Here is a 26904-nt window from a genome sequence, read left to right on the forward strand (position 1 = left end):
TCGCCCGCAAGACTTGTGACCGCTTATGATGATGGTAACTATCTTTCACCGTCATATGTGTTACTTGAAATTCCTTGTTTTTATAATGTACAGTCCTGTCACACATCATAATTCTTGTTAATATTAAAGGAATCAGTAAGGTAATAAAACTTCGACAAGGCCGTTTAAACACAATATATTATTAAAAAAGAAAACAATACAATATAAGAACAATATTGTAGAATCATCTTTACAGAACGAGCGGCAGACGGGCCGGCGCGCGCGGACAGACTTACGCGGCGCGACTGGCGGGCGCGCAACGACTGGCGCCGCGGAGCCGTCTGCGACTGTACTGTAGTACTGTAGCTGGCGACGTTTAAATTCTATACATACAAAAATACCAAGTATTATAAAAACAAAAACATGTCTTAACCTCTAGCAACACATTAGATTATTTGATTGATACAACACTATTTATATTAGTAATGTAAGTCTGTCCGCACAGTGTGCCTTCGACTACGATCGCTTGAACACTGCTTTTAGATTACAGAACACGAAAATCCCATTGAATGACGAAGATGGCAGGTGGTAAAAAATATATCTCTAGTCTAAAAGCGGTGACTTTTTATATTTCTTAATCACATCTACGCGCAACGATCTCATATGTTAGGTTGCGGGCGGGCACTTCGCGTAAGTCTTACACCGACAGATAACAAATCGGAAGGATATCGACATGTTTCAAAGCGACGCGAGTGGAGGGCCGTATTGTTACATTCGCTCTGGTGCACGTTACAACTTTTAGATTTACATAAAAATGTCCCGTAAAGCTCCGCGCGAACATCGAGTGCCCGGTAGCCGTGTACAATAATCATAATTATGTTATATATCTATATCAATATATCTATAATATACGCTGACAATATACACAACGCATAGTCCGTGAGTCACATCACAATATAAGCTACGTTCGAAGTTTTCAAATAAAATCTTATATCACAACGTCTGTTATCGTTTCGTCATCACGACCACTTTCAATATATATTATGTGTCGAAAGTTCCATCACTGCGTTCCGTTCGGGCTTCGTCGACTCGGGCGCCAGCCGCCGGGCCCCGCGAGGAGACCTCACTTACGACTAAAATAAAAATTAAAAATCACCTCCTTCGAGATACCGGCGGGACCGCAATTGCGTGCGCACGTGAAGCATATATTATCGACTAAATCTAACCCTATTTATAGCAGTGCACGGAATTACGGTCCCCCTGGCATCGCACGACGGAGCCCCTCATAAACTTTTTAAACGAATACGAACAGAACAGAATTTAGAAAATGCGGAATTTCATAACAAAATAGTTTCGACAGAACGTCAAAGGCGCCGAGAACTTCGCTGCCGCCTCCCGATCGCGCGGCGCACGAGCGGAGCCCGGGCCGGCGGCGACGGCTCCTCGACGGCTCCTCGACGCTCCGCTCGGGCATTCACGGCGCGGCGTTCGCAGGCGGCGTCCCGGGGCGGCGGGGTCAGCGCCGCAGCAGCGCGGGCAGGTCGGCGAAGGCGCACGCGCCCAGCGCCGCGCGCGCCATGCGCCGCAGCAGCTCGCCCGACTGCGCCACGCACGCCTCCACCGGCGACACGCTGGCCAGCCCCGCCCACTCTGCAACACGCGCCCGGTCAGCCGCGCCCGCCTCGCGCGCCCCGCGCGCCCCGCGCCCCCGCGCCCGCGCCCGCCCCGCGCGCCTCACCCAGGATGGCGGCGTTGAAGGCCTCGCAGACGGGCTCGCGCCACACGGCCTCCAGCTGCCAGCCGTTGGGGCTGTCCCAGGGGTTGCTGTACGCCAGCAGGCTGAACGCGTCCTGCAACGGCGGGGCGCGGCCGATTATTTATACGGTATATATTAGAAATATATTCGACTACGGGAATTATATCGTATTCATTCGCTCAAGGATACGTCGAAACGCGTAACATGCATGAGAAATTCGGTTCAAAATGAATTAGTAAGATCCCGCGAGTGTCCGCGTACACCGGGGCGGCGGCGCTCACCTCGAGCATGGCCTTGAGGTAGTGGTCGGGCTTGAGGTCCTGGCTCATGGCGTACAGGTCGCGCCCGAACGCCAGCATGCGCTCCACCGACGCGCGCGAGCCGCCCTCGCCCTCTGCGCGGGAAGCGGGTCAGGCACGCGACACTGGACACAGCACACTGCACACTGCCACCTCACGACCGAGTGTCCGGTGTCGAGTGTCGAGTGTCGGGTGTCGGGTGTCGGGTGTCGAGCGTTATATCGGAAGCGTCCTCGAACGCTTCCAAGTTAGTGAAAATTACGGTATGGCATTGAGATGTGATTTGAACGAAAAGTAAATACATATAACATATTCCAATGGCAGCAGGATTATATACTTATTCGTTATGTTTACGTTTAATTTCAAAGCAACTTTGTCATTTTTCACGAATAAAATAGATTATTATAGATCTCGACCAATGATGTTATGTCGATTCAAGGTCAAAATTGGTCAAGTATCGTCAGTCCTCCTGCCGTTGGAATGAACTATAGCTTAGAATAAATCACGTATAATTTTTTTGTATAAGTGTAGACACACGTGACGCACTTTTCTCGAAAGTTGAGTGAAAAACATATATAAAGTTGCAATATGATAATGAAATTATTGGCTGCAAATCAAAAAAAAAATCTTTCAAATAAGTTATGTATTAGATATAAAGTACATATCATACTTACATACGTTATTACCTTAATACATACTTACCAATAGTGTTTAAATACATACAATATCTAGCATATTTATATACAAATAAAGCGATAGAATGTTATGTCAACTATGTGCAAGGGTTGTATCGGATACGGAATGGCAAAACGTTGCAATTAGAATGTAATAATAAGATCATTGGAATGGCAATGGCTTGACCATTGCCATTATAAGACACGAAATCGATTTAATAATATTCACAAATGAGTATATAATTGGCATTTATTATTATTTTTGCGTATGTTTACGAGTACCAATTAAGTACTGGTTAGTCGTATTACCTTTAATTACCGATACCGATGTGTTAGCGCTTCGATAAGTTTATTATATAAGCATTTATGAACGGACATGTATGTAACATTCTGTGAGAATACCATCCCATTTTAATCACACGATTCATTTAATAATTATTAATAGTTAACTCTAAATACACATCCATATAACATGCAACAAAACTCGTAGTATTAATTACAAATATATATACAGCGATCACTAAATACTACGACTGCCATATAAAACTTAAACGTACATACCTTCAATATCTCGAGATTTTTGTTACGAAAATATGAAAGAAACGCAAGAGAACATGACCATGAGACTACGGATCCTGCGACAATTTACGTCGCTATCGTTATTGGAAATGATAAATTGTAAGCGGGGAGGTGGTCGGACGAAGTGATCGGTCTCGACAATCAGCGGAATGATTTCGTTTCGACAATGTAAGAGTCAGATCAACGCCTGAGAAAGTGTTCCGGTATCGTGGGATACGAGTGGGCGTGGGGAAGGCGGCCGAGCACGTACCCGCGCGGCGCAGCAGCGCCGACACGCTCGCCGTGACGCCGGGCATGCCCTTCACCAGCGGCAGCTCCCCACCTACAACCCACAACTCGCTACCAGCCGCCCCTCGCGCTCCCCTCGCGCTCCCCTCGCGCTCCCCTCGCGCGCCCCTCGCGACCGCGATACGGTTACTTTTGGCGTTCGCCTCGGCCGATTCTATTTTATACGGCCTGTCATTGCCCGTAGCTCGTGCCACGAGACGGCTCGACTCCACTGTAACGTGTCGGTTGAACTATTAATTAGATAGTGCGCCGATAGAGGAACAATTCTCTAGTATTTAATTTTTCGGAACAAAACCAGAAAGTTACGAAAACCGTTCCCACTGTTCACGTTCACAATTGAATGTTGCGTACATTTGGCCAAAGCACCGTATCGCGATCACATATCACCTAACCCCGCAGCGCTTTTGTGAAACAGACCACAATTACGAATCGTTTCAACTCGGTAGCCGATTTGTTCCACAAAAGTCATGCCCAAGCGAAGTCCACGCGAAATAATTATAAAAGAAGCGTCGTAATGCAATCTAGGTGCCGATGTCAGCGCCCTACGGGGTGAAGCAGGCAGGATGGAGCTAACATGCACGCCTACTATACTCTAGGCAACTCTAAGTCCGAAAACACCTCGGTCCCACACGAGCGCAGACGCCCAAACGAAACGTAACGTACTATAAAACAAAAAACATCATAGACAATCTTGTTTTATTTGTGTGGACTTAGGTGCTTGCGTCACGTCACGGTAGCGCTTAATTTAAATGTAATATAAATACATATTTTAAACGTCGTTTTGTTTTTAACGAGTGATTCAGGGCTACAATTGAAGCGAAACTTCTTTCCTGAGTGAAATTACACGGGCGTATTTAGATGCAAAGTTCGTTTGAGACGCCGGACGCGAAGAAGTTTCGCTCCCCTCGTGTGTCCAGTTGCGCGCTCTTTGATATCGTTAGTAGGTTTTATTGGATTAATAACTTCATATGAGCCCCGTGGTTATTGTTGCGTGCTGATGAGTCAGAGCGCTCGGGCCGACGCCCACGGTCGCCGGCGCCGAAGGGGATGGTTAGTTCGTAATATTATTTTTATTAATCATGTCGAGTGCGAAACTAAAAAGCGACGCGCAAATAATATTGAATAATGATAAAAATAAATCAAATCTGAAATTATAATTACCAAATAAATATTTAAATAGATTACACATGAATGAGATGACGAGCAAATAATAAATAAATCGAAATAATAATAATATTTACATAAAATTAATATTACATTTGTATTTAATTAGAATATAATGTATAGATAGATATCCTAGCGAATACTGAGTAGATAATTATCGTGGTCGTTTTACAAAGAATACAGCTGATACTTTTAATTAATATTCAAAGTTGAAACCAAAAAAAGAAAACACAATAAAATGGATCCTCAGATACTTTTAAACTTTTTTTTTTATATTAATTATTTTTTGTTGTTTTTTTTGTGTTTATATATCTTTTATAAAGACGGGGGCCAGCGGGGGCCGGGGGGCCGGGGGCCGGGGGCCGGGGTACGCACCGTCGTGAGCGCCGTTGGCGGCGGCCGGCATGTCCACGTCGCAGCCGAGGCGCAGCTCCGCCTCCGCCTCCGATACACCTGCGGCGCCAATGTTTGTTACTGTTACTTTGATGTCGATTCAAATTAAATATAATAGACACATATATAGGTGAAGCTTTATTTACCGATTTAATGCGTAATACAGAATAATTGCCGAGTTCAGACTCTAGCCCGGGCAGAAGATATCACAGAGCGGGCGTCTCACTACTCCCCCGGACTCCGGTCGATACGACTGAGACCCGCCGAGAGATCGGGTGCGGCAGTAACCAATTCACGCACCCACGAATATAGACGTGAAACCTACTGCTACCATGTGCGCGGCGCCGGAGTGGTACCACCCGCCGCGGCCCGTGCGCCAGCGTTAGTTACCGTTGGTGTGCGGCGCGTGGTCGCCGTTGGCGGCGAGCGGCGGCGCGCGGCCCGTGTGCGAGATGACGGAGGTGGCCACGCCGTTGCTGCCGTCGGCGCCCCCCACGCCGCCGTCCACGCACTCGCCGTCGCCGCCGTCCTCGCACAGCGACTGGAATTATTAAAAAAAGATTAGTGCGGTGTCTCAGCGACGCTCGCGTTGTACGCGCAGGTCGGGGCGGAGGCCGGCCGTACCTCCGAGTCGGAGCCGTTGACCATCTCGACGAACTGCCTGCACTTGAGCAGCAGCAGCAGCTCGTGGTCGCGCTCGAGCAGGCCGGGGTACAGCCGGCGCGCCACCTCTATCGCCTCCCCGATCCGCCCGGACAGCACTAGCTTTGATATCCCTGCAAACGTGCCAAAGAATATATCAGGATTAGCATTCGATCGATTACATACAACCGAACGCTTGCGTAGATCTTTCGATAATTTCTATCGCAGCGTTAGAATTTCGAACCAGAATTCTTCTTCTTCTCCCCTATTATAGAAGGCAATAGAGAACGACTAACTTTGTCTATTTTTAATGGATGCTATGTCCTCGTCGATCGGCTGACCAGTGGAGCGGGAAAACGCCTGCGCCGTGCTGCAGTAGCCATGGTGCACGAGATACGACGATACCATTCTGTAATTATACCACAGATAAAAGAGTTAAACACAACGATGTAAAATTAAAAGGATTCATTGCTTATATTCATTACAAGAAAATCGTAATCCTTTCTACCTATGTAGAACCTGTTGCCACTGGCCCTGCTCGTCCGGTAGAGGGAATTCGTCAATAGCGAGACGCGTTCTCGCTCGTAATTCCCTCAGCATGTCTTCTATGTCGAACACAAATGGTTGTTGACCAAAATTGGCGTCCACCACCTCGCCGGGTGTTTGGAGACCAACTGTTGGATATAGATTGGGCTGTGAATGAAAAAAGAACATTTTTGTAATATAAACAGTGGAAGCCGTTGTACCTATAAAATGGAAACCTTTTATCGTCGCTAAATAAAAGTACTAAACAATAATAATAAAAAAACATTTCAGCCAATTACATAATTAAATATTTTAGAAGAAGTTTAAATCTATTATGTTGAAAAGTATACCATACTATTAGTCAGAGTAAAAAAAATGTAAAGAAGAACTCACTGGCAGTCCTCTGAATGCTATTCCTAGATGGTGGCCGTTCTTAGTGTAGAAACACGTATTGTCGACCAAGTTGACGCCACAACCGATGACGTCACCGGTGGTGAAGGTGGGGCCGTAGGGTTGCCCCGTACCCGATGAACAGAACGAGTGCCCGTCGTCGCCGTGGTACCCGTATGAGTGTTTATCCCAACCTAATATACGATATGTTTAGATGCCTGATTGGTCTTTAATTATAACTGTATACAATAGGCAAGTTTAAGGAACAGGTGATTGTATTTAAATCTATATATTGTTCCTGTGATGGAATATTGGCAAACTAGAACAGAGTTCTAATATTGCAAGCCGATTTTTGATTGTCCAAACATTCAAAAATTTGATTGTCCAAACAGTGCCATTGTACTTAAGTTATTTGAGTTTTTCTGTAAGTTCCTCAGCTTACTTGGAGCATGGGAGTATACCTCCCAGGTTCTGACTGAGTGCCAGCCTATCAGATTACGAGAATAATAGCACATGTGACTTGGCTGTTATAAAATATATTTAAATAAGCTTTCAAAAATATTATAAAGTGTTGACATCGTACACCTCACCACATTTGGCAGACGAAATATGTCATAACTAACCGGGCAATCGGTTCATGTTGACTCCGTGTGCTGACAGACCGATGCCCATGTATCCGTCACGACCTTTGGACACGATCCGCACTTCGAAGTAGTAGAGACCACAGGCCGCCGGTATCGGGTGTGTGGCGCGGACGCTCGCCGCGTCCTTGTGTGTTTTTCCATGACCTGGAAAACCATAGTACCACGGTGTAGAATTACTTATCCTTCATACTCTACGCTTTGTTACATTTTTTATAAAGCACTACTAAAACAATCGAAAGAATAATAAAATTAAACCAGATTTTATTATCAGTGACGTTACAATGTGCGTTTTACGTTATATCATTTTCAGAACACTGCAATAGAATTTTGGTTATTTAAACAATGAATAAAATTAAGAAGAACTTATCAATATTGTAAGTGCAAAAGGTCATATGTAAAAGTTAACATACAATATACAGCTGCAAAAAGTCGTATGTGATTAACATTTTTTTTTATGAATCTATCGCTTTTATAGCTAAACATAAAGAAATATGCAACCTCTTTCACATACGACCTTTGAACCTAACACTAACGTTATATTTTCCGAGATTTAGTGATTAAAATTTATTTTAATAAACATTCACACATATAAATATGTTATACGAAGATGTTTTGTATGCAGGAGCATTGTTAATTGTGATATATTATTTAATTTTTTAAAAGGTAAAGTAATTGTTACTTGTGGTTTTTATGTTGGTTAACTTATAACCCAGTACAAATTACAATTGTAGCAGAATCGCCGAAATTGCAAAAAAATTCGTAAAGCAACTACCATGCAAGGGGCTCATCAAGACAAACCAAATACAAACTAGATGGGTTTTTTAATAGTCATTACAGAGTCCGACTAACCGTTCCTTCTCTCCTTCAACAAGATAGTACTAAATTATTGCAGTCTCATCCGAATTGTAACTTGTATTTTAAATGGAGAAAATAGTTTTTTTGTTACAGTTTCACGTGTTAACTAACCAACCATCATAATTTTTTTTTATAAGACAAAGGGTTTCTATCGAAACAAACACACACACACACACCCGCACGTACGCACGCCCGCACGCACGTACGTACACAAAGTCGCGGGTGGAAACCAATTACATATTCTTGCAAAGTATCAAAACGATACCACATTTAAAAGGTTAAAATCGACTTTCTAAGATTTGTTTACAAACTGACTGTGAGATACACATACTAGTAAAACTTATATAAATCGTGTTTTATTATAAATGTTTTCATAATTTGATTACATTAGATTTTAAATATTTTAAGGTCAAACAAATTTGGTCAATCAACGACTCCAATTTAACATACTAAATCGAAAATAAAATGAACAGAATACATTTAAGTGTCAAACAATAGTGTAAAATTAATGCATTACCCATTAATTTTACACTTTTGAATTAAAAATATATAGAAAAAAAAAGTCGAAATACAAATTTCATTAAATTAAAAGGTTTTTGACGGTATTACAAAGATATTATATGCGTATGCGTAAACAATATGTATATGTTGTTATTCTATCTGTACTGTCTGACATATAAAATATATTTTTGAAATTATATGATCTACTGCAATATCGAACAGATTAAAAACACCTACTAAATAACATCATTTTATTTCCATTCCTTAATTCGAAAGGTCATCCTAACACACAAATACAAAACATACATGACGTTAAATGGATCGAAAACCTACCACCTTAAGCCACTTTATCAACATTGTATGATAGACTTTACTATCTACAATGCTATACTACTTACACGCATAAAAGTGCTAAAGTTTTTCCTGTCTTGTATTATTTCGTATACATCATGAAACCATTCGCATATTCAGCATCACATTCAGAAAGAACACCAAGAAATCGTAGCCTAATTAACAAATTCGAAGCAATCACAAGTCAATGTCAACTAACAACAAACGTTGCTGTTAGAAATGCTTTATGAAGAAATGTTACAATTGACAACAATTACGAAACGAAACATAAAGTTATAACTATTACAGATGGAGCGATACATGCAAATCGGGTTAAGGCGAAACGTAGGCGATATAAACCAGCCGCACTTAGCACGTTCACGGCGATCGTTTTGTAATTACGGATATTTATAATTGTTTTGATAACAATTATTTACAACGATAAAGAAATATATGTAATTAATCAATACGATATGTTACAACAACGGCGTTGATTGTTTTGGAAATCATCGCATCTTTAAACAATTCGATACGACTCGAAGACTCGTTGACCACCTTAAACCCACGCTTGAGGTCATTTGGTACTATTTAAAGAATTTGGGGACACAACTTTAATCCGAGAAATTGCCTTTTTGACAGACTACCAGCTCGATGACCCGAATTAAATAGTTTAGTCTAACTGTCAAAATTTTATATGCTATTTTGTCTCAGCAGCAGCTAGTTGTTAGGAAGCAAGTTACACCCCCTGACCTAATATTAATTAACAACATAATAAAGATCGATTAAGTATCACATAAGTGCTATTATTTGAGGTTTGTCACTTTTCAAAATTCAAATTTAAGTTCACTTACTTCTTGATAGTTAAAGTTACCATGGGTTCTGAAAAGAGAATACCCTGACCTGAGAAAATACAACGCAGCAAACACAACGGAGTCATAGACGCTATACCCAAGAATTGACTTCACCTAATTGAACCTACGCATATTTTTAGGCTTTTGATTGGTTGCAAAGTATTTATATATTCCGGAATTAAAGTCTAGTATTCATTAAAAAATCAAAATATTCTTAATTCAAATAGGCTCATGGAAGAACCTGCATGTAACAGAGTTAAATTAAAAGTTTAAGGGTTGGAACCCGGTTCGCAAAGTAGATTAAATCGAGAAGAACCGGCAAGAAAGTCAGTAGTTACTTTTCCACCATTTTAATTACAGAGTACGTCAGTAAAATACAATTAAATATTTATATATTTCCTGCCTAGGAATCAACAAATACTAAGTCCACATTTTTTATCATTAATAAAATCTTGTATTGTATGTAATATGCTTTATTTATCTTATTTTTTATCCTTATGTTTTTTTAACAGAAAATTGTCAATTTTTTACTAGGCCAAGCTCAAATATAACTGTGGAATTTATTGTAGAAAGGAATATCGAGTCCCGCGAAGTATTATTATCTCAGTATTAACTATGCGAAGTCGGAAACTAGGTGTCATTAGTTTTACCTTTCCTTCTCGTGTCTTTGCAATGTTTGTCACCGTTTCTTTCAAAGAGATCTATATTATTGTGATTATACATACGTCGATTAATTATGTACTGCGTCCATGTTTTATTTAGCTGCAATCATTATTATTCTTTCGGATAACTTTTGATAACTTATTTATATTTTAACGGATAAACCACAAAGCACGATAGAACTTTAAAGTTTATTTATTTATAATACAAAACTGTATACATATAATTACAGGACATGGTTGTCCTAATTCGATATTACAGCACGTTTAACAATATTTAAAATAAGTCTACGTTATACATGATATAGTCCAAGTGGCTATAGTTGTAACGTAACGTGCGCGTCAGTGGCGCCCTCCTTGAGCAACTTGATTCGTCCGTTGGGCACCGCCACACATATCTATCTGGGGCGCACAGACTCAACTGTCTTAATACATTAGCATTATGGACTATACCTCTCAATACCTTAAATACAAAAAATAAAAGCGCTAACTCTCTCCTTACCCTTAGCTTATGTACCCTACCATGCCTAGGGCAAACAATGTTGGGTACATCAAAGGGTAGTAAGGACCCCATACAGCTTCATATACAAGAATCTAGTAAATTTATTTTGAACTCGCTCCAACATTATAGTATATTTCGCTTCATATGGGTATATATATATAAATAGTTAGGTACATATGTATACTTTATTATAACACATTATCATTAATTAGTCGTAGTATGAACTAGAATGAATGTATCATTAATGATGTTAAACCCCAAGTCTAATTATTCCTTTGACCGTTTATTACTCTGTGACGTCAAACATTATTGAAGATTTACGTTTTCTGCTGACTGTACTAGATTTAAACACAAATTGAGCGTACGCCAAATGCGCAAAGTCACACAACAAGGTCACACGAAAGATGTTAATGAACTTACGTATCGTGAAAACATCACATTCACTACTAAATATCCAAAAACATATTGAATCACAAAAATGTATCTTTAATGTAAAACTATCATGTGTACGAATTAAAAGAAATCTTATTTCTCCAGTATTAAGAGTGAATTTCCTTAGGTGTTCATTTTTGACAATTGTATTTGTGTTTCGAAGACAACAAAACTTAGAACATTTGTGTTATTATTAACTACCTACGTAAATATTTTCAATCTAATAACCAGGTTTCAATTCGATTATTTGAATTTATCACTTACATAAACTAATAAATAAAAACAGTAAACATATTCATTAAAACCAGTATTTAACGGTACAATAGTACAAAGTTCATACGGAACCCTGTCACTGGTATAAACACAAAGCGCGGGCGCAGGTTAACGAACCACGTGTTTACACAACATCAGAAATGAAGATAAACCGACCGGATCGTGAGAGCACGATCGAACCTTTACCGTGACAGGGCTACCCTGCCTCGAATATTTGACAGTGTTATACTATAAATAACTTTTTTCTATTGTTATCCTTTTAATATCGAATTACAATAACATTTTACCGAAGTCTCTATCCACATAAAGAACATTGTACATTTGACTTTACCATCATTAACTCCAGTTTGTAAAATACTGTTTAAAATCTGATTTACTAAATCTGACTATATATTGAATCGCTATCAACCAATGACCATTAAATTCAAGACCATTTTATTAATGTTACTTTAATCCAATTACTGCAAAAAATTAAAATTATCTTTGACATATAACCATAACGAAGGTAAAAAAAAATCAAGACATATATATTTATTTATATATTAAGAACCTTTTAATAAACATGTGGCAGCCCTACGAAAACAAAACCAGTATAATAACGCGGGTTCGCCTGTGAGTACTAGTTTTTGTGTCGGGCAGGGCTGCGAATCTTACTCGAGAACAATAAGTACAGAAAATATTTCTAGAAACTTCTTCATTATCTGTATGATCTCTGATCCATAATTTAATCACTCGACTACCATGCGTTATGGAACGGTGATTAATTATCTTTATAAAAGTGACTAAACGTGGTTTTTGCTTTATAATGACTCACGTTAGATGAATTAATTAAGCCCACATGGCTAAGACCATAGTAACAATATCCGTAATGTATTGAATTGTTTGCTCGACAGAATATCAACAAAAGTATCTCGTATTGCAGTTTATCTGTTAGCGAGCTGGGTGTGGATACCGATATACTTAGAATTTAGAATAACTTTCAACATCATTATTTACGACTATCGAATTGTGAATAGTAAACTATATCGACATTCTACTGCCAACTATATTTGATAGCTTTTCTTGCATGAATCGCGCCGCGAACTAATATTTCTATATAGATTTTTTCATAAAAGATATTTTAGTCCTATATCGAAAGAGATTATTGATCGTAAAATATGGTCAGAGTTAACCTATTCTACTCATCTTTTTCCATAAATATATACCTTTTATCTATATTGGGTATGTGCGCTGCAAACTTCACGATCTTCATTTAAAGCCTGTAATGTAAGATTAGGGAGACAACCTGCACGGTGGCAAGAAAAGTCTAAAAATTCACCAGAGCGTCACTAACTCGACAGTGTTTTGCGAACAAAATATAGTCTAGAGTCTAGACTGTATCTATACCTAGGACTTCATTACTATCACAGAAAATGTTAGACGTAAACTATTTTTAACTTTCTACAGCTTTATCTGGTCAAAAACTGACATCGAAGGATCGTCACAAACAAATTACAATTTTAATTTTGACTATTTTTTGACACTAATTATCCAGATATAGTGTGAAATATTGTTCTTTACAAATATGCGTATGTGAACGTACGAGATACCGATATAAGAACAATGCGAATCGTCAGCAGCAAGGCGAAGATGCGACCGAATTAGCTGCAATCGTTAGCGGTCCGTTGCCCCGTACCTGCCGCACCGTTATGATACGTTTACTTCTTGATAGGAGTTTATGATTAGGAAACATAATAAACGAGTAATAGCAACAGAATCAAATTTATATTAAACTCCTAAAATCCAAATAATATTAGACACACTGGACATAAACCGATATATTTATTATATTTTCTATTGTTAGTTTTTGGATGTCACTCATACTACAAAAGAAAGACAACTAAATAAATATAAAGCAACTAAATTCGCATATTGAAATATAAAATCAAATACTTGAGAGCTCATACTTTAAGACCAATCAGTTGGAAAAAGACTGGAACATATACTAACAGGTGAAGTTAAATAAGAGCATGTAAAATTAACCCTCCCTACTAATACGATATGTACACGTTCGTTTGGTCGTTCGTTTTATTTCACGCAGCAAATAATTGTTCCAAAATATAACCAAATAAAGGTCAGTCAGAATTAACATCATAACTCGCATTACTAATTATTCTAAAATGGTAGTGACCCAAAAATAATCCGAAAACTAATCTATATATAAACAGGCAAAGACAAACCATTTCAGTTTCTATTTCCTCTCTATTTGTCAAACTATCTTTGCTTTGTCTGCTAGTTATTGACAAGCATTTATGTAATTCATTAAAAAAAAAACATTATTCACTATCGTCCATGGCATTTATAGTCGGTGATAGAAGTTATGATGGTCGAATTTCCTCTGATTCGACACTAGTAAAAATAAATCCATATAAAATAACGCTGACTCACGTGAGCGAGAACACGTCTTGCTCATCTATTTTAAACTGGGATTGGCAGCCATAGTTCTTGAAACATGATATTTCCAAACTGCATTTGATGGACATGGTAATCACTATACCTCTTATAATCTAGCAATCGTCCGCAGTTCGAATATATTTATGATTTAGTTTAATTTTACTATCTTCATCATCACAAGTTTTAAAGAAATTTATTTGCTTTATATTTCATTAAAGCGAGTGTTTAAAATCATCTCAATTCGTTTTTTTGGTACATTAACATCAGACGCCCTCTAAAACCTGCAATGCGATATTTTTATTTGCCGTACTCGACCTTCGTATTAAATCTATAATGAAAGTAGGTGAAAGACTGTTCAAAGTCATAGATTCCACAGATAGAATCAAATTAGCAGTGCTCTGTAATATTTAGCAAAGGATTTTATTGAAGGAGCACGATACCGAAGTACTTAGTGAGTTTTAAATATTGACCATACTTGACTTTTAAGTTTTTTATACCATTCTAGTAATTCGCCCATATATTATTTATTTCGTTTATGCAAACGTATTGATTACAAGAATACTAATAATTAAATAATACAGAGTGATTTCGTATTTTAAGAAATGCAATGCTCTGACATAAAAAAAAGAATTAGCTTTGTATATCTATCACATTATATGTAACGAAAACATCATCCTAATCGAACAGTAGTATTTAAAGTTGGTTAGTTAATACACAAGATATTATCAGTCCAACGATGTGGATAATAAATTGTACAAAAATCTAAAACGCGAAGAATCTATGTAAACAAAGCAAGGTAGATTTAGCAATCGCACACATTTACAAAACTAAAACATTCAGAGTCAGGAGTTGCTTCACGATTAGCAACAAAATCAGTTAGCTTCAACGGTATCTTAATTTAGAGTCTACAAGTAATTTACAATACAATCACGTAAACAGTCGACTATGGTTATTTTTCACTATAGAGGTGTACGTCTCACTTTTAAATTCAGACCGGCCAATATACGTTACGCGTATTGTTATATTTCTAAAGAATGTCACAAATCCAACCTTTTAACCTAAACCAGTTTCCTAAATATCGTTATTAGTAAAAATATGCTTTAGTATAAGGAATACGGAAAGAACCCGCAAAATATCAAGAATTGCGTACAACTGATTTTGATTGAAATATTTCAATTAATTTCGTAGCGGTCGATTGATATTTTAAAAATTGTACGAGTAGCCTTGAATACTATGTTTCTCCATTTTTATTTCAAATGTTTTGAGTTTTATTCGCGCTTATTGTGTCGAGACGTGACATGACTCCACAATTGGTCTATGAATATACATATTTGCAACTTAAACCGAACGTAACGACAAAGCATTCGCGGCGTTGACAAAAACAAACGACCTAAAAATAACCGTATATTAATTATTATTTAAATGTTAAATGCAGATTCGAATGTATATATTCCAAATGATTTTATTATTATTATTATAAAGTATAACGTTATCTATTCATGCACTTTAAATAATCGTTAATACAATCAAAACAAAAAATAAAATAACATAATATTAACTTTATTGATGACAAGAGACAGAAAAGTAAACCATACATAAAAGACAAAGGATAGAAAAAGCAAGCAGTTATTCAATAAATACAAAGGAAACAATTAAAGCAATACAATCAATTAATAAAAGTCGACACCACACAGTAGAATTATAGCAATTACAGTGTAGCGTAAGATATTGGCGCAAGCTTCATTTTGTGATATAAAATTATCTACAGTTAATCAAGCCACCTTTAGTTATAGAAAACTCCACTTTAATAACACAAAAACGTAAAACCACAATACGAAACGCCAGTATTAGAGACCTTATCACATTTGAATGGGATTCATTTAACGGTATGTGCATACAATTATAAAACTTGATGAATTGAACATTTCAATATTATTTGATAAATTTGTAACACATGATAAGGCATCTTGCTTAAATATACCAAACGATAGAAATACTAACAGATAGAAAAACGGTGCTGATGGTTAACAAACAGAGCTGCGATTCACAAACAATTCAAGCATCCCTCGATATCCGGCTGATATTACGGTATTAAATGAAATATTATACTCAGAAGAGATCAAATAAAATGGATTATTTAACTGATGGTAAAACTGACCTCAAAATCCATTATCCAAACGTAAATAAATATCAGTTTGTACAAGCGAATACAACACGAGAGGTATTAAACTCGTCCGTCTAATGCCCGCACATGTCTCTAGACGTCAAGATATTTAACTCGTCGCATAAGCTGAGTTGCGCTTCGTAATGCTTAGAAGTTAATCCTGTTTGTGAGCCCTGTTTGTTACCAATATAACAAATGTTCGTATATGCTAGGTTTTGACGTACGATACATCCAGAGGCGTAAGTGGAGGTAGGGCAGGTGGGGTCTTCGGCCCGGACCCTGCGTCCCACCTTACAACAAATAGAGAAAACATCCATGTCCATTAAACAGTTCCACACATGGGGGCCCCATACACCACTTACGCGTCTGGCTGCTCGACGATACAATCTTCGAATTAAATCCAATCCAGCAAGTTCATGTTCGAACACAATTAATTTTAGCTGATTTTATAGATAATGATTCTTAGATAAAATTTGGTGATAGATCGCAACCGAGTTCAATGCTAAATTTTGAATCAACGCTGTACAGTATCTATAAAATCAGCTCGACCTTTTAAAATAGTTATTTGCTGGCCTAGTAGAAGCATTTCGTAAAACAACAATAGCAGCAGTTGGAGATGCATTACCGAAAACACGTCATGCAAAAACCTGACAACCGCAGACGAGCATTAAGAAGCAAAGTGGTGCTATGGAGCCGAGTACATTTTACGCTAGAATTAAAACTAAATAAATGTTAAAACTACTTATTAAGATTAACGACAATAACTACGCATTTACTTTAAATAACTATAGTCTACATTAATCGTAATTATAGAAGATTTAAATTCTGTCAAACGCGATCAACATAGCGCTTATCTTATGTGTACGTCGTCTTTAAGCGTCTGAAATACCTATATCCTTAGATGCTGGGTCTCTCCTCAAGATATACCTAAGTGTAGGAAGATTAAGGTGATTCAGGCAATTTTACTCGAACTTAAAGAGAAAGAACACTTACTTAGATGAAAGACCGAAATTATTTAATCCATTTATGATATTTTAGCTTCGTAATTTCGCATTTTTTGACGCATTTTCACCGGATTAACCATAACAGAAATGTATTATATACTAAAATAATACAATGGTTTCCGACAAAAAACAATTTATGGGCAGAAATGTTTCATTTTACCGTTCATTCTCATAAATATATAATCGTATTCAATCGATATCGCTTCCCCTTCATTAGAACATGTCTAACCTATTTTGCGCGACTCTTTGCGATAGTATTAAATATTTGCGTGATAATTCCATTTGATAAAGTCGAATCATTTCAATTTCCTATTGAAAAAACATTTCATAGACTATTCTCAAGATACTCTTTAGGAAATTATGAATAGACTCATGTTAAAGTTTAGATGTGTAGGTATGGTATTTAAAACAAAATTTTCAACTACATCATTTTAGAAAACTATTATAATACATAAAATAGGAATACTAGGCGACTATGAGGCAGATTTTTAATAATCTTGGATAGATCTTTAATCAATAAATGGTTTGGTAATTCTTATTTGCAATAACGTAGTTTATGAAAATATTCTTGCTGTTTATAGGTTCGATATAATCGCTCGGAAGCAGTGGCAAGGCCGAGCTCGGCACTTGGCAACTGAACGCACTGATTGCTGTTGCGCACACGCAACCACCTGTGTTCGCTTCGAAACCGTTTAACATTAATGCATTTTATATGTAACATAAATTAATAACTTACGATTACTCAAGTAACATTTTAAGGTTTAGTAATCCAAATGACCTAAGAAATTATTAGATTTGAGTATTGAAAACGCACTTCACGCACGTGCAATAACATAGATGATATTTTTTTATCATCATTATTATTATGATCACACGTTAGGTGTCTTTTCTAGTTCTGTTTTCTTTTCATTGTTTATGTGAATGTTGTAAGTCAACCGTGATGTTTCTATCGATTGCTCTCAATATGGTGAGTACAAATTCCATTATCAATCGTAAAGATGGAAAACAATAAGCTTTTGTTCGTATACCGCTTTTTTTAATTTTCTCTCCAGAATCGAGAGTATTACCAAGCTCTTGAACAGTTAAAGATGATAAACAAAAAAAAAATAAAAAAAAAAAAAAAAACAATTTTAAGCCACGAGTAACTCACGCTTAGTAACACTTCTATAAAAAATCTTTTATTTAGATTTTTTTTTTAAATTAAATAATATTTAGAAAGTATACTAATTACATTACTTTTACAATTCAAGTATTTTTATCTTCTTGAACTGAATGCTATTATATTTCTTTTTAAAACTAAACACATTTCTTCTTTTGGATAATCCATACATTTTAAACGTGTATTCAATTTTGAATATAAAAAAAAAATACATTTTGATAATAATTTGTCTATTGAACGAATCATTATAAACATTATAAATACATCTGACCAAAAAACTTTAAATGCAGTCTTTTGAACAATACATAAATAAATAAAACAAAAGAAAATACACAAAAAAATAATTGATACCACGTCAATATAAGCAAAGCGAACTTGACCCTCAAGCAAACAAGCTGTAACCCAGATAAAGAAAACCTTAACCACAAACGCTGGTTATGAAATAATTCGTTATATTGTCGTTGATAATTACAGTGTGATTGTAATCGTGTAGTTATCCACCAGCAAGAATTGCTCCAAGAAAATTCTTACAGAAAAGGTTTTAACCACTTTTGGATGTAATTTTAAATTATTTTAAATTTAGAATTACCCCTGGTTCGGGATGATGTTTCTATTAATAAAAACCGGCAAGAAATTCAGTAGAAATATCTTTATTCGATGGATAAGCCTTCCCCGTATTACCGATAGTAGAAACTGAATACAGTAATGTTATTGTACTTTAGACGAACTAAATTAAAAAAAAAAGTGTGTTTTTTCCTAATGCGCAATATTTCTGCATTTATAAACATTAAGCGAAAGTCTGATCAAATATGGGGTTTATATTTTGCTAGAATAAATTCATACAACTTCTAAACAAAATATTTTCATCAAAAATTGCAGAAATTTTGCTTTGAAATGTTCAACAAGCGCAACTTTCACATTGCACGTGTTGTCAGAAAGTAGACATTTTGGATAGTAGGATAGTAACGGTGAAAACTAAATAATTAATTAAAGACTTAATTACTTCATCTACTTTATCAAATAAAACTTCCTGTAAATATATAATAGCTAAAATAATCTCATATCATTCAAATAATTTAGAATATGTTAATATTTTAAGTACGTGGAAAATCTAACTTCAGATAGATATAATTCCAGATAAAGTATTTTAAAGATATAATCTAACACAGCGAACACTTCGAAGCGCTTTAGCTGCTGATCTACATCACGGACACTTTAGATGGCACTCTTACTATCACACTTGGATTGCGTAACACTTATAACGACTATAACGGTGAAAGTTAATCTCTATTTCTCTCGACGTTTCTCAATATATACAACATCAGTCGCAATAGTTGTAGGTGCTGCCATTTTTATTGTCTTTCTTATTTCTGATAGACTTAACAAACCTTAAGATTCTTATATTCATTGAGATTTGCTAATGCTATTAAAGCTGTAATATTACAGTTTAATTTTACTTCCAAAGTTCCTACAGCATTGCCGACATACGACACGTAATTTTGTCACAAATACCTCGAATTATTCAAGATCTCGACTAATGATGTCACGCCAATTCAATGTTAAAAATATTCATTTGTATTAACTCCTCCTGCGATTGTAATATACTACATATTAACGTCGTTCTGTTCACTTAGACAACATACCGACAGTCGTCTTAATATTTACCGGTAATGATGTCCCCATTACTTAAAGGTCTTAGACGCTCTGACCTGATATTATGTAAATATTAGGTCAGATGAAGAAACCAACACAAGAACACTAAGGGCACTAATTAGATGTGATTAGAATATTACATCATAACGTTGCGGTATTAATAGTTTTTATTAGTGCATTGATACGATAACTAGATTTATTTAACATTATTTAATATGGTTAATTTGATCAGTAATATTTTACGTATTCACATATTATAAACCCACATAAAATCATAAATGTATTTATTTACTCATTTGTTCTACTCTGACGTCTGACTCCAATCCCTTTTATTGAATATACAAACGATAAAACATACTATGAAATCCTATATTGAATAAATATTTATAATACAAGACAAATTTACTGCCAGTGATAGGATTTAAGTGTTTTGATACAAAGTTGATGACCTTCAATGACCTAATATATGAAAAGACAAAGACTTCATAGCTTCCGCGTCATTACATTCAAAATGCAAATAATACTGACAATAAGCCGTGCCGTTACTACTATCATTGTTTCAGCTTCTTTACATGGGAATATAATCTCTAAAGCCTATGAATAGCATTGGTTATTGGACGGCGTGAAATCTAATTCGTGCACCACTATGACAAGGCCGATAAAATGAATTTGAGAACGAACAAAAATGGACCCTATCGCTTTGTCCCACGGAGTTTATTTGAGCAAACTATTGAGTGAGTGAAATAAGTGGGGAGAAACACGTGGCGACCCAACGTAAGCGAGCTTGACCTAGTTAGTAGATGCACCATTTTGGTCCCGTTTCGTAAGCAAAGGCCCTTCTCCGTCGACTCTTTGTTCGAACCTTCACTTTCTGGCCCTTTTGGAGCAGTTCAATTTATAATAAGCTGGTCCAACAATAATATGCTGGTTAACAGAAATGGAGCATCCAAACTGAAAACATTCGACCGTTATTTGGCAAAGTGCCCTATAACAAACTTACTTTAGCATGAGAACCAAGGTTTAATAACGACACGACAACTACAATGTAAACGAAATTTTCAACTGCACAATTGAATCATAACATTCAAATAAAACGTATACTTTTTAGTGTCGTTTGTATAAAGAAATGGAACAAGAGTACAACTGATACTGGCAATTTTACGCAAAACAACAGAATAATCTGCTTTATTAGAAGATTACGAAGGGTACAATGTAATATATTCTATATACGGTTCATCAGCTGCGGCGGCTGCTCAAAACGTTGTACGTATCCCCCATTCAAAGCTCTGTTTGTTTTTTTTTCAGAACCGGTTTTTAAATCAATGCCTCTTGATAATTTCTAAGAAAAACACAGTTTAAAACCCGTTTTATTTAAATAAATGATAATAAACAAAAGAAAGAATTCTATCATTGAAATGTTTGGCGATTTTGATCAAAAGCGAAAGCAATAAAAAGTAATATATTGACTGCTGCCTAATTCACCATGTAGGCAACAAAGGGAAACTCAGTAAACGTCGCCCTGCGGGCTCGGTGACCCCATTACTTGCTCCCGGGGGACTGCGCACAAACACAAACACCAAGGATACGGATTAAGGTTGATACTTTACTGTGTATTCCGTAAATGCAGAAGGAAACGACAACTTCTACATAATATTCATCACAAGGAACAAGTATATTTAAACCTTTAAAATATTTTGTCTTTGAAAAATTAAATATTTAAAACAGTTACCTACGTAAACGTAAGTTGAAGAGTTTGTTTTTTTATTTATTTGAACGCACTTATCTTGAGGATATCCGGGTCTGTTTGAAAAATTTTTTTTTAATTTTTCGACATAATTAAGAATGCTTATATAAAGCTAAAAAAAATATTCTAAATATCAAGACCTACTAGTCAATCATTTGAAAAAAATCGTTTTACATTAAATATCCCATTTATCAAATTCGCTTTTAACGTAACGACCCTACAGAGCGGAGCAGTAACCATAAACGTCAACAATCCGACATACAATACTGGTATTTAGTGAATGATTTCATCGTGTGGGTTAAACAGACTTAACTTAACCTGGACGCAAGGACGAAAGGCACTAAAAAAACAACAAAAAATTTTTATTTCAATTAAAGTTCACTTTTAATCGAAAGGCGTTGCCGAAGCGCTACCACGAACTGTTGAAATTAAAATCAATGCTTTATTACATAGGTAACTTTAATTACATAATATTTATGTAAATTCCCTACCGAGATCAACTTTATAGTAAAAGTTTGATAGGTACCAGTTTTTTAATAGATTAAACGATCAAGTTTTATTTTATGATGTCAGCATATCTTGAGATAAAAAACACGAGGCTGCTACGAGTTCGGCTCGCGTTGATATTGTTAAGAACAAAATTATTTCGTCCTATATTTTATTATTAGTTATTCGCTAATAATATTGTGGAAACAATAAACAAATAAATAAATAACACATATAACATTTTTGTATATACGCATTAAGTAAGTAACGTTTAGCACAATACCCAATACCTTATTATACATTGAAAGTAACAGAATCGATTCCCGGAAATATTTATATAAAACCTTTCATAGAGAGTGGAGACGAGATGGCCCAGTTGATAAACTGGAGCCGAAGATAGCACGTTCTAAATCGGATATGAGTATTTATGCCATTTAGTTTTCATACGTATATCATCAGAGGAATAAAATTTTTAAAGTAAAAACTGCTTCGCCTTTCCCCTGACGATATAACTCTTAAATCACTGCTATTTCTTGCATATTATTGGCCTTAAAAATCATAACACAAATTATAAATAGACATTATATAAGAATCCAGATGAAAGCCAAAAATAAATATAATGCTTATGATATAACTTTAGAACAAACAAAACACTACCAACATGAAATTCTTCGTATACAATTTAAATAGCAATCAGTTTACGGCAGGTTCATTACTTGTGTGAACTCGGTCACGCCACTATAAAACTTATCAGTGAACGACTTAAAGAGTGCTATGTATAAACTTAAACTAAACTGAATTAACGTCGACATTAATGAATGAATTGATTAATTATATAAGGGAATGCTAGCAATAACTATTATACCCTGTTCAAGTTAGCTTGATCTTTTTGACAGACGGGCTAGTGATGGGAAACAAAATATAACATATATAACAGACGATGGAAAGATGGAATGCGAAAATCAAATTAGAATTAGAAAACCCCAAACAAAAGGTTTCCCGTTCGTAACAATAACTTAACAATGATCTTATGATGAATTATAAACACAAATTAAACACATGAAAATTCAGTGGTGCTTGCCTGGGTTTGAACCTGCAATCATCGATTAAAATGTACGTGTTCTAACCACTAGGCCATCTCGGTCCGTATAAGAATGTGCAAAATATCTTACCGGCAAAATGACATGACTTCGTGATTCATATTTCTTAGACAGTGATGACAACTTAACATCAGGTGGCCCTTTTGACATGTATTTAGAGTTGGTTTTAGAATAAAGTTGTTAGAAGTCCATTAGGTATTGTAAATATCCTTTAGAGAAACTTTATTTTCTACTCTTTTAAATTATAATCTAATCACTTAAAATTCATAAATAGAAATTCGTTTAAATCAATTAATTAATAATAATCGGCGAAGCTATCGACGAAAATGAACACAAAAAATATGGCCGAATTGATAAACTCTTACTTGAAGTCCACTTAAAACTTGACATTCTTTTTAGATTACATTTAGTCAAATGTGAAAACAAAGATAAGAGAAATGTTTAAGTAATCACCAGCTATAGAAAGTTTATAAGTAAAGCTATCTGTATATTACCAGTTCATAATAACTACTTAACAAATGAAACAGTTCAATCTCTACATAGCATAAAACAAAGTAAATTCCCATTGTCTGTACGATAAGTTCTTTTAAACTACGCAACAGATTTAATGCAGTCAACAAAAAATAAGAGTGATTTTAGAGGAAGGTTTATTATTTAGTACATATAATACATGGATAATATATTAGAGAAGAGTTGAGTATAACTTTACTAGTCAGAAAAAATACAACATATTTTTATGATTGCACTTCGATCTAAATATTTATTTGGTGTCCTCATTGTAGCCGTGTGAAACTATATTATAGAAGCGTCAGTAAACGAAGTTATAAATCAAAATTCTTATATGTATTAACTCATATAGTAGTTCTCACCCTCTAAAGAGTGGGAGTTAACAATCAATGAACTACTGCTTACGTAATACTCAAGGGACCATTCCCCTAACTCACATACACACATACTCTACTTGTAAACAATGACACAGTTGTGTACAGTGTAAAGAAAAACACAAACTATCGGGAGATAAGTGAATTAACTGCAGTTTCTGAGACATGATCAAAGTGCAATTAACTTAATGCGAATGGTCATTCTGAGGTGCGGGAACACTAAAACAACACCAACTTCGAAACTCTGGAACAGAAATACCCATTGACTTTTTTATTGAGCAAACCCAGGTTAGCTTTATAAGCCACTTGACGACGGAGAAGTCAAGCCGCGTGTAAACACTAGACATCAATAAGAAAAGGCTCAACATAAACACTCTGTAGTTTAAATGTTTTATTTATGCTGTTATGAATATTAATTATATCCTCTTTGTCTAAGACGATTTAAATTACGCCGTTCGAAAATTGAAAACTTGAAAAGCCTTCTACAAAGTTGGTCTAGCGGTCAGTAGTCAAGCCTTCGGGCAGCAATTTACTACGCTTCGAGTAGCGATAGCAGAGAAATGAAAATAAAAGCAAGTAACTCAAATTTATTTTTTAAAGAATAGATTGAATATAGATAGGCGCAAATAGTATGATTTCTATGATTTAATTGTATGATAATTCTAATTTAATTAAACAAATAAGCGAAAAGACAAATTGATTGATTTATCGCGCTTTAAACTATTTATAAATATGACAAAAAAAATTAATCAATTCCAGTCTTTATTTTGCTATCGGTACTGCCATTACGCTACACGAGCAATATTATTCGAGTTTTCGAAAGAAATTGGCTTACGGTGAAAATAGCTCACGGGTAGACTTTAAAATACATATATATATTCTAAACAAAAACGCTATTTGTGCTTTTTATCAGCTTGTACATAAGAGCTTTAAATAAAATAGCAGCCAACTTGAATAAACTATACTTTAAAAGAACACTCATGAGTAATTCATAAACTAAAGCCGAATTGTCTGTATATGATATTAAAACCTGTTGTAATACTTTGTGCAGCATTGTCTGGACGAGATACAATACACTACAGATACTCCAACGTCAAATGTATTTTTGTATCATTTATACCAGATCAACTGGCAAGAACCAATGTGAATAGCATCTTAGATCCCTCGACTCGTGGCGAATTGACGATAGTAAAATGTGTTGTATTTCTTACTAATATACCATGGCTAAACGGTAGGTATCACGTATTGACTTATTTTAAAACTAAATTAAATACATCCGTTGTAAACAGTGGAAGATCATCACGCTTATAAATTCATCAAGCCTTATCAACAATCATACAAGAGTATCGAACAAACAACGACAAATCTGACAATGCTGAAATAAATAAAGCTTTCTCAAGAACGTAAGGCGTATTTTAATTACTCAAGTCGACTTTTATTAACGATATATCAACGCAACGCATCTATTAAATTCCTCAACTTGCATATTATTCTTAATGAAGACCAAATGAAGACTAAGAAAGGCAACTAAAATAAGGATGCTGAAACAAGAATCACAGCACATATGACTGCAGCAAACGAATCTGTAAAGACAGATTCGCTTACGCTGAGTGGGATATTCAGTGCAGCGTGACGTATATAAATCAATAGTTTAGAGTCCGAAGATTTTATATCAACTCCACTGGCGTAGAAAGGAGCAAATGCACCACCGCCGCTATTTTGCGTGTCTCATCCCAGAGATCTAGACACGCGGTAGCGTGTCAGCCAAGTTCTAGTATAGCAGAACTGGCGTGCAGCACCGTGTGTAATATTACACGAACCATTTGGAGCCACTTTTGACCTCCTCATAACTCAAAAACTATTTGACATAAATGTGTTAAATTTGGCTCATATATTGAGACTCGCGAGATACATATGTGTTCCAAATTTCATAAACGCATCTCAAATGGTTATTTAGATATTAACGTCTAAAAATCGTCATTTTTATCACTGACTGACCTATAGATCAAAACTATATCCTACTTCCAGGTGACCTAGAAAGTTCAAATTTGGCATGCAGGTAGATAATTAGGCCAATATAAAGGAAAAAATCTGAAACTGGTAATTTTTTATCATTTTATTATAATTTTTCATTTATTGGGTCTCTTAGGAACACTTAATATATACTTAGTTCCTATAATCCTATAATAACTGTAATAAAAAAAATGATGTAAGAACCAGCAATCAAAACTTATGACAGCCCGTCGTAATGTGGATTTTAAGGTCTTCACGTGAATATATAACAAGTTGAATACCACCCTTAAGTTTTTTAAATCCAAATATTTCCGTTTTAGTACTTATGAGTATAGCCGACTTTCGTATTTATTACGTTATTAACTGGCATTTAGCGCACATCAATGGTGCCAAAAAATTTACTTAAAAAAATAATAATAATAGGCATTTCGGTACACGGCGCGCGACGCGACGCCGGAGCAGCGGGAAAGGAGCGTTGCGATTAAACCTTAATGCGGACGTGTCTGAGCGAGTGGCAACCGCGCTCATAAG

At 36.0% G+C, this 26904-nt stretch overlaps 1 protein-coding gene across 3 annotated transcripts in view; it reads right to left on the reverse strand.

Moving 5' to 3' along the window:
* Positions 1 to 1367: 1367 nt before the first annotated feature.
* The window catches only part of LOC125070582 (ran-binding protein 9), a 33668-nt gene continuing 8131 nt past the window's right edge, over positions 1368 to 26904 (reverse strand). The window contains exons 2-13 of one of the 3 annotated variants that reach the window (XM_047680501.1): positions 16558 to 16623; positions 7313 to 7477; positions 6693 to 6883; positions 6283 to 6467; positions 6071 to 6183; positions 5757 to 5908; positions 5523 to 5673; positions 5115 to 5192; positions 3538 to 3609; positions 2017 to 2129; positions 1718 to 1829; positions 1368 to 1629 (exon numbers count right to left, since the gene is read on the reverse strand). In XM_047680501.1, coding sequence (XP_047536457.1) covers positions 1496 to 1629; positions 1718 to 1829; positions 2017 to 2129; positions 3538 to 3609; positions 5115 to 5192; positions 5523 to 5673; positions 5757 to 5908; positions 6071 to 6183; positions 6283 to 6467; positions 6693 to 6883; positions 7313 to 7477; positions 16558 to 16623 — 1532 coding nt within the window. In that variant the 3' untranslated portion in view covers positions 1368 to 1495. The remainder of the gene's footprint in view (positions 1630 to 1717; positions 1830 to 2016; positions 2130 to 3537; positions 3610 to 5114; positions 5193 to 5522; positions 5674 to 5756; positions 5909 to 6070; positions 6184 to 6282; positions 6468 to 6692; positions 6884 to 7312; positions 7478 to 16557; positions 16624 to 26904) is intronic. The other 2 variants (XM_047680502.1, XM_047680503.1) reach the window with 2 other exon arrangements.

Source organism: Vanessa atalanta, chromosome 17 (assembly GCF_905147765.1).
Source record: "Vanessa atalanta chromosome 17, ilVanAtal1.2, whole genome shotgun sequence".
Classification (NCBI taxonomy): Eukaryota; Metazoa; Arthropoda; class Insecta; order Lepidoptera; family Nymphalidae; genus Vanessa; species Vanessa atalanta.